The sequence below is a fragment of the Moschus berezovskii genome, chromosome 2 (assembly GCF_049115385.1).
Source record: "Moschus berezovskii isolate FMDL1 chromosome 2, NW_MosBer_1.0, whole genome shotgun sequence".
Lineage (NCBI taxonomy): Eukaryota > Metazoa > Chordata > Mammalia > Artiodactyla > Moschidae > Moschus > Moschus berezovskii.
The window spans coordinates 121,547,360-121,561,271 of record NC_142461.1 but is presented as its reverse complement, the minus strand read 5'-3'; the positions used below and the strand labels follow the sequence as shown (position 1 = coordinate 121,561,271).

The 13,912-nt window shown below is 38.5% G+C and overlaps 1 protein-coding gene across 4 annotated transcripts in view; it reads left to right on the top strand.

Annotated features, from left to right (window-relative positions):
• SESTD1 (SEC14 and spectrin domain containing 1) overlaps positions 1-13,912 on the top strand; it is a 138,617-nt gene that overhangs the window by 39,470 nt on the left and 85,235 nt on the right. For 3 of the 4 annotated variants that reach the window (XM_055398489.2, XM_088830600.1, XM_055398491.2), the window contains exon 2: positions 12,358-12,449. In XM_055398489.2, the coding sequence (XP_055254464.1) occupies positions 12,395-12,449 (55 nt within the window). In that variant the 5' untranslated portion in view covers positions 12,358-12,394. Of the gene's footprint in view, positions 1-225; positions 403-12,357; positions 12,450-13,912 lie in introns of those variants that run through there. The other variant, XM_055398490.2, reaches the window with a different exon arrangement.

Here is a 13,912-nt window from a genome sequence, read left to right as displayed (position 1 = left end):
GCCGCCTCAGCTTGTTTTCAGGGCTTACACACACACAGTGCAGAAGTCATTAAAAATGGGAAGTGGCTGCTTTGTTGCCTCCTACCTAACTTTGTACTAGAAGCAGGGGCTGGTTCAAGAAAGCCTTTAAACTTACATCTTTTTTCTGTAAATAATTGATAATAGTTTCTCACTTTAAAAAATTTAATTTTGTACGTTGTGTGTCCCAACAGAAAAATAGTATTCTAATTGCTGTTGCCATTATCTGCCTTCCAGAATATAGTATTAGTTGGTGGCAGACGTGATATTGTTTCAATTATTAGAAATACTTGCTGTCAGAAGCTTCTTTTTTGGCTATCCAGAGGAGTCCGAAGTTTCTTCTGTGGTGATTTCGTGGATTCTGCAGATCAGATGATCTGCCAGGTGAGATGTGGGTGCCGGGTCAGGAGCCATTTAAATATTGCAAGAAAGAACTAGGAACTGGGAAGTATTTTATAGATGTTAAAGGGAGAGAGTGAGGTGGAGGAGGGGCTGATGATGAATGCTGTAATTAAAGTGGAGATGCAACTTCCGAAAATGAAAAAGTGTTCATGTTAAATAGTGACTTTTCCCAAGTGTTGAAAATAGATAATGAAAACTCACTTGGACTATAAATGTAGTAAAGTTAAACAAGCCATTTCTAAAAGCCAAAATTAAGAGTTGGCTCAGCATAAAGAAGGCTTTATAAAATGCCTTTCTTCATTCATGATCCCGATGGGCCAGGCCCCAAGATATTTCAGTAAAGGTCCCTGAACTATGTAATTTAATATTCTCTACAGAGTAAATGCATGCTCTATTCATAGTGCTTTGTCAGGTAAAATTATTAAACTTGTTTTCCCCTTGCTTCTTCTCCTTCTTCCTAATTATTCTGCCCAGTGACACCTAAATGAGAAAGCTGGCAGGATTGTAAGAAGGGAGTTTATTCAATGAATATTTATTGTGCGTTGGTCATGTGCCAGGCTTTGTCCTGGGCAAACAAGTAGACACATTCAAATGGCTGTGCTAACACCTACTTTAGATTTCAGAAGTAAGTTTTTTGGCTCTATTGACTGTATAGGCAAAACAAATTGTTATTAAATTATTAAATTTGAAACATGCTCCTATGTGTTAATATGTTATATGCAAAACCTTTGGACTCTCATTCTTTTCTGAGTCAAACAATATGGTACTTAATTGAGTCTCCACCTAAGAGCTCTTCCTGTCTTCTGATCAGCCATTCTGTTCATCCATCACAGTGAATGCCTATAGTGGACATAACTTTTGCTTTTCTTAATAATTTAATTACTTATAAAAGAGTATGATGATAGTGAGAGGGAGACTTCTGAAAAAGTGCCTCCAGTCAAAGTGAGACATATGTAAAGGGACAGGAAGTAAGTCTGCAGCGCCAGCAGTGTGAAAGTAGGCCTTCTGCCTGCCCACCTTTTTATCTTCTGGTTACTGCATGTGTCAGAATTGGTCTCTTCCTCCTCAACAGTCTTAGTTGGAGACCAAATACACAGATCTTTCTACATGGAGAACTTTAGGATATGAAGGTGAATATGTGAAAATTTTTAAAAATTATGGGTAGCTTGTTTCCTGTCTCTTGGTTTTGAAATAAGGAAAATATTGCTAAATGTAAAAAAAGTTGTTAAGGATTGTGGCTTCCTCTTTTACAGTATTGGTGTGTTTAAAGACTTAGTTTTGTTAATTTTATCTTGGACATTTTCAAAGATGCAAGAGCAGAGAGAGTAGTAAAATGAACCACCGTTTACCCCTTATCTGTTGACTGTCAGCAGTTATCAATGTGACTAGTCCTACTGTATGTATATTCCCCCTCCCCATCACTGATGCAAATCCCAGATATATTTTGTTTGTAAGCGTTAAAGTGTCATCAACAAACGATAAGGCACTGTTTTTAGTAAACATAAACTCACTGTCATTACATTAACAAAAATGAGCAGTTGTATCTGAGAGGTGTTGAAGACCCTCCGTACTCCTGTCATAATGTAGGCGGCTGGGTTAAACAAGAGCATGAGAAGTGACGGCACTGAGGCCTTGGAGTCAGCCTTAGGTCTCAGTGCCAGTTTTGCTGCTTTCTGACTGCAGGAGCTCGGGCTGGTGAAGCTCTCATCTCACTTAGCCTCAGTTTCCTTAGCTGTTAAATGGGAATAGCAGTAATCCTAGTCTCAGAATTGTGAGCTATAAATGAGGCAATGAAGGGGAAGTGACTGGAATATTTTTATTATTATGTATAGAACATTTTCAATAATACTAGTCGTCGTTATTTTATTTGGAGTTATAAGGAAATGTACCTTATATCCCTAGGTTTCGCAGGTGGCTCAGTGGTAAAGAATCTGCCTGCCAGTGAAGGAGATGCAGGAGTTACAGGTTCAATCCCTGGGTTGGGAAGATCCCCTGGAGTAGTAAGTGGCAACCCACTCCAGCATTTTTGCCTGTAGAGTCTCATGGACAGAGGAACCTGGCAGACTGCAGTCCAGGGGGTTGCAGAGAGTTGGACACTACAGAGCATGCATAAGGAAATATACAGATAACTAATTTCACCTTCCACCTTTCAAGCGCAGGTGATGTTTTAAGGTGATTTGCATTTGGTGATCCTCTAAGCCTCTGATTTTTATGGGATGCTGAAAAGTCTTAGTATTATTTTAATTCAGAGGCATAATTTACACTTTTCTAAAAAGCAGATGATTTGTGTTAGGATACATGATACTGTTAAAAGGAATAAGTATTTATCTTTACTCAAATCTTGGATGTTTTTATGTATATTTGTATGCAAGCTTTGAGATACCCTAAGAGACCGTTTTTTATTTTTAAATTTTTGTTTATTTATTTATTTTGGTTGCACTATATCTTTATTGCTTTATCCAGTCGCGGCGAACAGGCGCTACTCTTCATTGCAGGGCTCAGGCTTCTCATTGCTGCGGCTTCTCGTGTTGCAGAGCACAGGCTTTAGGCGTACGGGCTTCAGTACTTGCAGCCTGTGGCTCAGTAGTTGTGGCCTGTGGGCTGGTGAGCGCAGGTTCAGCAGTTGTGGCACAGGGGCTTAGTTGCTTCGTAGTCTGAGGGATCCTCCCGGACCAGGGGTTGAACCTGTGTTCCCTGCACTGGCTGGTGGATTCTTATCCACTGCGCCACCAGGGAAGTCCAACAGACCATTATTTATAAATCTCCCCATAGGCTAAGAAGAAGAGGCAGATCTAAATGCCCTTTTGTAGTTAGTGCCTGTTTACTTAAAGTGATAGTTTGGGCAGCTGTCTGTATTATAGCTTACACTCTCCTTTCTTCCCTCTATTTAATCCATTTAATCTTTTCTTCTTATTTTACACCATCCGGCATGTACAATGTTGAAAGAAATTTGTCTTTGTAGCTGAAGTTCTTTCATAGCAGGGTATTCTAATTATAGTGAAAGTTGGGGATAAATTGTTCAGCATAAACAGTTCAGTTTATAGACTTTCTGGAAAAAATTGCTTACATATTTTTAGTTTTTATTTTTTAATACTTGAAGTGCACATCACTTTCATCCAGATTTTCCTGATTTATAAAATGTTCAGTTCTGTTTTTTTAAAATTATTTTTTGATAGCTTTATTAAAGTAAAATTTATGGTCATAAAATTCACCCTTTCTAAGGCTGCAGTTCAGTGATTCATTAACACATTTTTGACTAGGGGATTTTTGCAGAAACTAATGCCTGCGGCTGGTGATTTGTTATGAAAGTGAATGTTGAAATGTCTGTGGTCAATAATATTTGGGTAACAAAAGATGTAGTAATACATCTTTGGCCAATAATACGTTAATAGAGTTATAGAATCATCACTGCAATTTGATTTCACATTTCCATCAACCCAAGAAAGAATCCTTGTGTCCATTACCAGTCATTCCCCATACCTAACCCAGATCCAGGCAAGCATTAATTTGCTTTGTTTCAATGGATTTCCCTGTTTTGGATATTTCATATAAATGGAATCATACAATTTGTGACCTTTTGTGTCTGACTTCTTTCACTTAGCATAATTTTTTTTTAGCATAATGTTTTATGGTTCATCCATCTTGTATCATGTATCTATATTTCAATCCTTTTTTAATTGCTGAGTAATGTTCTGTTGTATGGATGTACCATATTTTGTTTATTCGTTCAGAATTGATGGACATTTGAGTTGTTTTCATGTCTTTAGTGTTATGTAAACATTTGTGAGTAAGTTCTTATGGGGACATTTATTTTAAGAAATTATTCACATATGTAGAAATAACGGTTCTCTGTTAATTCATGTGTTTTCAATTTTGATTTTATTATGTGACAGTATAGTGGAGAGAAGCTCTGTGCAGGGTTTTAGGAGTCTAGATTTCATGTTATTACTCAACGTGCTGTTCAGTGTTGGAACAGTAAATCTGTGTTTATAGATCTCAGTTTCTGCTCTAGATTGAATCCTTGTATCCTCCCCAAAATTCATATGTTGTGATAGTATTTGGGTGGGCCTTAGAGGTGATTCAGTTCAGTTCAGTCGCTCAGTTGTGTCCGACTCTCCGCGACCCCATGAATCACAGCACTCCAGGCCTTCCTGTCCATCACCAACCTCTGGAGTTCACTCAAACTCATGTCCACAGAGTCAGTGATGCCATCCAGCCATCTCATTCTCTGTCGTCCCCTTCTCCTCCCGCTCCCAACCTTTCCTAGCATCAGAGTCTTTTCCAGTGAGTCAACTCGTTGCATGAGGTGTCCAAAGTATTGCAGTTTGAGCTTTAGCATCAGTCCGTCCAATGAACACCCAGGACTGATCTCCTTTAGAATGGACTGGTTGGATCTCCTTGCAGTACAAGGGACTCTCAAGAGTCTTCTCCAGCACCACAGTTCAAAAGCATCAATTCTTCGTTGATCAACTTTCTTCACAGTCCAACTCTCACATCCATATATGACCACGGGAAAAAACCATAGCCTTGACTAGATGGACCTTTGTTGGCAAAGTAATATCTCTGCTTTTTAATATACTATCAAGGTTGGTCATAACTTTCCTTCCAAGGAGTAAGCGTCTTTTAATTTCATGGCTGCAATCAGCATCTGCAGTGATTACGGCGCCCCAAAAAATAAAGTCTGACACTGTTTCCACTGTTTTTTCCATCTATTTCCCATGAAGTGATGGGACCAGATGCCATGAAATTTGTTTTCTGAATGTTGAGCTTCAAGCCGACCTTTTCACTCTCCTCTTTCACTTTCATCAAGAGGCTTTTGAGTTCCTCTTCACTTTCTGCCATAAGGTGATTAGTACACATCTAAGAGAAACCTCGGGGAGCTCCCTTGCCCTCCTACCAAGTAAGGATGTAGAGGATGGCCCCCCAAGAACCAGGAAGGGGCCCTCATCAGACACTGGATCTGTCTGTGCCTTGATCTTGGACTTCTCAGACTCCAGAACCATGGGAGATAAATTTATTTATAAACACCCACTTTATGGTATTTTTGTTTTAGCAGCCTGAACGAAATTGTGAAAAGTAAATTTCTGTTGTTTATAAGCCATTCAGTCTATGATATTTCTAGTATAATAGCCCACATATACTAAAACAGTTTCCTTATCAGTAAGGTGAAAAAATTGAAGTAGATGCCTTCTATGGTTCTAATCACTGGTTCTGAATTTATTAGTTTTTGTCTGACCTTAGGCAAATTACTTAATTTCTCTGTGCCTCAGTCTTCTCATCAGAAAAAGTGGGGATATTAATGTAATTTTGGCTTCCCTGGTGGCTCAGACTGTAAAGAATCTACCTGCAATGCATATAATTATGTTATTTTGAAAGGGAAATTATATTGAAACTTGAAAAAAATGCCAAGATGTGTTAAGCTACTTGTGATGTGTTTGTTCCCGTTTTAGTGTGTTTTGCGAGGAAGGCCTCAGTGGGAGTGCTTTGGCTGTGGCCTCTGTAGAGAATCAGTGGTAGAAAGCTGAATAGTAGCTGGTGGAGGAAGGAAAATTGAGCTGTTAATAATAGATGCCATTGAGTGCTTACCATTCTAGAGTATACTAAACACTGCACACGTAAATGGCAACCTACTCCAGTATTCTTGCCTGGAAAATCCCATGGATGTAGGAGCCTGGTAGGCTACAGTCCATGGGGTCGCAAAGAGTCAGACCTGACTGTGCGACTTCATTCACTAATCCTGGGTCTGGTGAGTTAGATTCAGTGACTATGCCCATAAAAGAAAAGGAATTGTCCAAACCACCTAGCTAGTAAGTAGCGGCCTCATTGTCACACCCTTGCCCTAGGCCATGCTGTTTACCATTGCACCAAACTGCCTTTCTGGGAGAATACCTCCCTGGACAGAGTCCCGTGGCAGAAAGGTGTTCAGTGGGGATGGACTTTGCTTGGGAAAGATACCTAGCATTGCTAGCAGGCCTTCTGAGGGAAAAAGAGGTGCTCGTGTTATACATAGTTTTCTACATCTCTTGTATTACTTGGCTGCATGTATAATTGTGATGTGACTGTTTAGTTACTGAACAAGGGATTTGCAGCATGATCAGCATTGTTTTTGTGGTTTTGGCTCAAAAATACATTGTAACATACATTTTTTTTTTTAAATGGACTTTTTGTCTGATGGAAAATAACTTTCACGTGTTCCACTGGCTTCTACTTGGGTAATGCCATAATAATTTCCATTTTGTGAACAGTTTTCCATATCTTCAGTTAACTTACATTTTTTAAACTTTTGTACTATTATACATTTCTAACTTTTTTCCAGTGTGCTGTTTGATATGTACCAAATATTTTCATTATATAAACAAAAATTAGGAACCTAATGATCTTTTGTTCAATCCGTTAGACGATTATATGTCTGAATTAGACTTAGCCTGAGGTGATCTCAGTGAAAGGTATGTATGTCTTTGCTGAGTATAGAGTAGGAACACTTCTTTCTAGGATAAAGGTCAGTAGAGAACAGATTTAGTGATGACCCAGAGAAATTTTGAGATAAAGAGAGGATGGGATCTAGAAATAAGATCATGAGTTTGTTATCACGTGCTTCCCCTGATGGTTGAGACCTATCCCGCAGCAAGTGAACTCAGTGTACACATCCATTGTCCTGGGGAAGGAAGCAGTCCAGGCCTCTTGGAGCTCAGTGCGATACTCAGATGCAAAAGCTGTGCATGAGGAGAGTTCACTTCAGAGAGCTCTCGTGTCAGGTGAAGACTAGCCATGGGGTACTCTGGAGCTGGGGATGCCAGAAATGTCTTTACTGGAATTCCGTCAGCCTCATTCACTTCTCTAAAGCAGCATTCCTTTTGCTGCCCCAGTTTTGTCGAGGAAGGATTTACTTACAAATTAACACAGATAAGAAAAGCCAACAATTTGTCATACAATAAAGGACTTTCTGAAGCTGAACCTTCAAAAAATGAAGGATTGCAGTTGCTGAGGACTTGGTAGACTAGCTCAAGAGGTGAGGCAGTCCTTAAAGAACAGAGTTCACTTTTGCTTTTGTACATACTCGTGTCTGGCTCCTGAGGAGAAGGGGCAGCAAGGGTGATGTAGGGGTACTTGCTTGTATTGTTTTTGAAAGGGTTTTTAAGTGGCAGGCTATCATTACCATTAGCTTTAAAATTTTTGACATTTAAATACAGTGTAGGACTCTTCATGTCCCATTGGACCTTTACTGTAGAATTTTCTTGTCTTTCAAAGTAGGTTATGTTTTCATAGAAAACTGGGAACTTTCTCTGTTTCCTTCATCCCTCCCTTCTTTTCTCCCTCCCTCACAGAATAAACTAGGTCCTGACCCATCTGTAAAAATGGTATCAAATGAAGATACTTCAGGTTTCAATTTTATTTGGAAGAATTACTGTTTTGGATGGATCTGTATTGTTGTGAAAGTTAAGCATTTTATCATTTTCATTTGAAGTCTATCCAAAAGGCTTGGTTTTCTTTCATAATTGTCAATATTATTGTAAACCCAGATTAATACTCATACATTGGCACCTACAGTAACAAAAATGACGTTTTTAACTGTTGATCTGCTTTATTGATATATTTTTGTAAAGTTGAGTAATGTTTATTTCTGCATAATTTTACGTATGGATATGTAGGGTGATGTGCCCAGCTATGTAATACTTAGTACCTCTATGTGTGCTTATTTGTTTTCATCATGAGTTTGAGTGAACTCTGGGAGTTGGTGATGGACAGGGAGGCCTGGCGTGCTGTGATTCATGGGGTCGCAAAGAGTCGGACACGACTGAGCGACTGAACTGAACTGAAGGTTGCTCTTGCTTCGTAACAATAGTTGAAAGTATTTGTAATCTGAATTTAAGGACAACTATAGTATTTCTTATGGAAATAGAAGGCTAAGGGAGCGAGCCTGCATTCTGATTTTGTTCATTGCCATTATGTGTCTACATGATGTAGACTCATTAGAGATGATTTAGTTAGCCTTCAGCTATCCTAATGGGTTTTCACTGGTTGTTAAAAATGCTCTTCGAAGAATAACTAAATTTTCCAAATAAACTGGTTGATTTATACTCAGTGAAAGAGGAGTTCCTGTGCACCCATTTATATCATCAATTATCTCTTACGAAGCGTAATTTGTCCAGTCTTGATTAAAAGGCCTGAAATTCTCTTTTCCTGCTGCTTAACGTATCCTCTGCTGCCCTCTAACGGCTGCCCATTGGGAGAACCCCTTGTGGTCCCCCTTACCATCATCATAGACCTGCCTTTCTCCCGCATCTGGTGATTATGTTGCTGCTGGATCCCTGGGAAACTGTCCCAGCAGAAGAAGCTGCAAGGCGCTGCTTTGAAGGAAAAGTATGCGCATGTGATCTGTGACCCCACCACGAGTTGATGGTCAGGTAGTTGTGACGGTGTTAGGACTCCTTGGGTATGTGTTTCACTTTACTCTTGGTCACATATGTTTGTTCATTTGTTCGTTGATTTATACATTCATCAATGAAATACGTTATGAATGCCAAGGATATCCAGAGCATCTTGCCTTGATTCAATCTAGTAGATGCTTATTGTAGATTTGTTAAATGAGTGAATGAATGAATAAATAAATATGAAAATAAATAGGACAAGTCTCTCCTTTGGGGAGGCAAAATATCAGTTTAACTACTTAGTTGCCCCAGCTTTCCTTTTTTTACCTCTTCAAGATCTTGAGAAAGATGTTTAAACTAGAAGACAGATACAAATTTCCATTGAAACCTAGTCTCTTCGTATTTTTCAGAATTTCTCAGAATTCATCATCTCTAACTGTAGACGGGCTCTGTTTTCAGATAGGATTTATTTTGCACCCAGGAATGAGAATTTACTTCGATGTTTCTTGCTTTTGGTTGTTGGCAACATGCAGTCACGGTTGCACATTTTCCTATATATTCACCACTCTCTAAGGCATCTCACCTGCTGTGAACTGGCTTTGTGGCTTAATTTATCCGGATTGTTTTAAATACCATATATGAAACATGACATGTTGTGTTAAGCATGTATTTGTATTTTGCCATGCTGAGGTGGTTTTGTGAAGTCATGGAAAGTTTGGATACAGCATCTGTGTCTCAGGAGAGTGATGAAATGTACTATTGCTTCTGGATATTATAGTCTTCCAAGATATATGTATACCAGAGATTGAACCATCTCCCTTTTGTGCTTTAAGTATGTGGAGAACACAGTGGTGAAAAATTTGGCACTTGTTGGCATAAAATTGATAACCTGACTTGCAAAGCTCACATAACACAGATGTTACTCAAAGGGTCACCTTCAGCTATTATTTCTTAAGCCTTAAGAATTCCAGGTATTCTTTTTTTCTTAGGTACTGATTAATTGTTAGTTTTAAATTTTATTTATTTATTTATGGCTGTGCTGGGTCTTCGTTGCTGCATGTGGGCTTTCTCTAGTTGGGGTGAGTGGGGCCCATTCTCTGGTTGTTGCAGGCAGGCTTCCCAGTGCAGTGGTTTCTCTTGTTGCAGAAGATGGACTTCAGGCATGTGGGCCCAGTAGTTGGGGCTCATGGGTTCCAGAGTGCTGGCTCATGAGCTGAGGTGCCCGGGCTTAGTTGTCCTACGGCATGTGGGATCTTCCTGGACCATGGACTGAACCCGTGTCTCCTGCATTGACAGGCAGATTCTTTACCACTGAGCCACCAAGAAAGCCCTAATTTGTTGGGCTTTATTGTGACAAGGCTTAAAACGTCAGTGTTCATTCAAAATAAATAATAGCAGATTGGGGGCGGGGGAAACCCACAAAGAGCAATCACTGGCATTGAGTGATTGCATATATGACCTACCAAACTCTAAACTGCAGTTTTGCTTCCTGTACCAGTCAAGTTTCTCCATTGACTGAAAGAGAAGTCTGCTCTGGTAACTTAAGCAGAAATGGATTTATTAGGAGAATGCTGTATAACTCACAGAATTATGAGGCTCAGAAAAGTAGGAAGGACCCAAAGGCAGTTGAGAAGTTGTTTGTGCTTATACCATAGGAAAAGTCTGGTTAGGAAGCCAGTTCTGTTGATACTTCTATGATTATGTTGCTCCTACATCTTCATTACTCCCTCATGTTGAAATTCCTTTGTGGGAGCATCCCACTCACAGCCTCGATCAGCAGTTCTCTTTTTTCTAGGTTTCGGGGTGTCTGTGAGTTCAAAATTATTTTTTAAATAATTTTTAGTACGTCTTAATAATGCCCTTTCACCGCATTGACATTTGCACTGATGATACAAAAGCTAGGCTCCATCTTGTTCACTTGGCCAAATGTCACTGGATATTTTCAGGCCTGTTTTATTGGTAAGGTGATGATGTGATATGAGAACAGTGTTACTGGAACCAGATTCCCAGGGTGTAAGTCCTAACATCTCCACTTACTAGGTTTGAGATGTTGGGCCACATTTAACTTCTCTCAACTCCAGTTTACTTTTCTGTAAAATGGGATTAATAATTGTACTTACCTTATGGAAATGTTGTGAGGAGTAATCAAGTTAACACAAGTAAATCAGAACAGTGTATGCCTTGTTATAATCACTTGCTAAATGTTAGCATTCATAATCATTATTATCCAACGTTCACATCTGATCTTTGACAACCTGGTCACAAGAGAAAGGAGTTTAGACATGAGCCTGAGCTGTCTGGTTCTTGTAGAGCTGAAGAAAAGACTCATCAGATCAAGTATACTGATCTAGAAACATGAAGTGCTACTATTTTAGGTTAAAAACGTAAAACATGAACTTTTTAATGTACCTACTATATGTATGTTAGCCTGGGCTGATGTAGAACAAAAGTGAATAACCAAATTGCAAGCAGATATTCAAGGATAAAACTTGAAGAGAACTTATCATGTTACTTTGACAACATGTTTTCTTTTGTAGGCAGGTGCCAATAGTAGTGATTTTCTTTTTTTTAGTTGTATCTGCAAAAGCTGTGAAATAATACACTTCTTTTAAGTAGTCATGCTTAAATAGTCATTATCTGACAAGTGTTAAGGCTACATTTCTTTCTCCAAATAATCTTGGATTTCTTTTCAAAAGACTACATTTTTTTTCAGGGCAAGGCTGAGACTTTTCAGCTTTAGCTGAAAACACAGAGCTTGAAATGGAATAGGCTTATAGCAAGTATTTGCTGAATAAGTAATGTTTTGGTTTTCCAGTATTTATAAAAGTTACATTTACACAATATTATAGTCTGTTAATGGCACCCCACTTCAGTACTCTTGCCTGGAAAATTCCATGGATGGAGGAGCCTGGTAGGCTGCGGTCCATGGGGTCGCTAGGAGTCGGACATGACTGAGAGACTTCATTTTCACTTTTCACCTTCATGCATTGGAGAAGGAAATGGCAACCCACTCCAGTGTTCTTGCCTGGAGAATCCCAGGGACGGGGGAACCTGGTGGGCTGCCGTCTATGGGGTCATACAGAGTCGGACACGACTGAAGCGACTTAGCAGCAGCAGCAGCATAGTCTGTTATCTGTGCAGTAACATGTCCAGAAAAGCAATGTATGTACCTTAATTAAAATATTTTATTGCTGAATATGGCTAACCATCATCTGAGCCTTCAACGAATTGTAATCTTTTTGCAGCGATAACATCAAAGATCACTGATCACAGACCACCATTATAAATTAGTAATAGTGAGAAATAAAAATAATAGCAAGAAAATTTAGTAATAGTGAGAAACTTTGAAATGTTGCAGGGATTACCAAAATGTGACACAGCAATCAGGAACTAAGCGAATGCTTGTGGAAAAATGGCATCAATAGACTTGCTTAATACAGGGTTACCAAAGCCTTCAATCTGTAAAAAAAAATACAATAAAGTGAAGCATAATAAAAATGTATGCCTGTATATATTTCATAGAGTAATTATTGCTATGCAGTTGACATTTAACTTTCTGTGTTTTCAGAGAGGAAAATTTACTGGAGGAAGTTTACTGGAGTAAAATGGAGGCCTCAGTAATATTACCTATTCTGAAGAAAAAACTAGCCTTCCTTTCAGGTATGTTTCTTCTTAAAATTGGAAGTGTTGGATGTATAAACTTGCTTAATCTTTTTTCTTTGATAATGCAGAAATCCATTTCCTTTTTCTATGAAAGTTCTGTTTTAAAGGTATTTCTGAGATACCTTTTACTCAGAATGGATAGCAGTGAAAGCCAACTCCTGTCACTTTTGGTGCTTGGCAGGCCAATTTTTATTCTGTTCTGTAATTTGATTAAAATGACCTCTATAAGGTAGATATCATGATGTCTCACTTCTCATATGAAAAATGAAATAATTAATACAGGCTGAGAATAATTGACTAGCCAGCATCTAACTTCCTGTTTCTGAAATACAGAGTAATTCATTTTTGTGATATCCTCTGTCCCAGCTTTTGTCTTCCATCTTCCTAGGAAGAAGAGTTATGAAATATAAGTTACATGGTTTTCTCTTTTTACTACTTGAACTTGGTTTATACAGGCTTGAGTTTACCTTCAGTTATTAAGCCAAAGGCTGCATCAACGAGAAAAGACAAAGAGAAGCTTTGAGATGTTTTACTATTGTGAAAACAGTGGTAACACTGGGTGAGGCACCTTGATGGAATTTTGGATCACTGAGTAAATCTGCACATGCTTTAGAATAGGTGGTGTGGCCCACCTGCTGAAGATTAGTTAAGTTGTTTTATTTTTTTTCTGTCTTCCTCTCTGCAGATTCTATCAGAATTGTCTTGATGTTGAGACTGCTGTGTCCTTTTTCAGTGTGTATTGTATCTCTGCGATTGGCCTGTTTTTCTAGTGCACGTTATGAAGGACAAAGATACTGAATTTCATTAGTAATATTGCTTCTCTAATATGTGTTTCTTTTGTTTTAAAATAAACTTCCTCCCTTATCAATTGACAGATGTTTTCTCTATTTTTTTTATGATATGGATGGTGTTGTAGGAAGCATTCTTAACAGTTTGTGAGTTTTATGCAAGTTCAGCAGTATAAATTCCTCCAAGTGGAAGTGTTAAAGAGAATTTACATTTAAATTTGTGTTACATCTCATCAGATTGCCCTTTAAGAATATTGTTTCAATTGTTGTTTCTTTTCTCCCATCAGAGTATGAAAATAGAATAAACCCACAGAGGTAAAAATAGGCCCACAGATGTAAAAAACAAACTTGCAGTTACCAAAAGAGAAAGGGGAGGGATAAGTCTGAAATTTGGAATTAACAGATACACACTGCTATATATGAAATACATAAACCACAAGCTCCTACTGTGTAGCCCAGGGAACTATATTCAATATTTTAAAATAACCTATAGAATAGATATATATGTGTATAACTAAATCACTTGGCTGTGTGTCTAGAACACTGTACATCAACTGAACTTTAAAAAATGCTTATTTGCCCATACTGTTGCAAAAAAAAAAACTTTATCAGTGATATTTTTGCATTCTTATTACACTTGTCTTTGCAGCATTTGACCCTGGCTACCATACC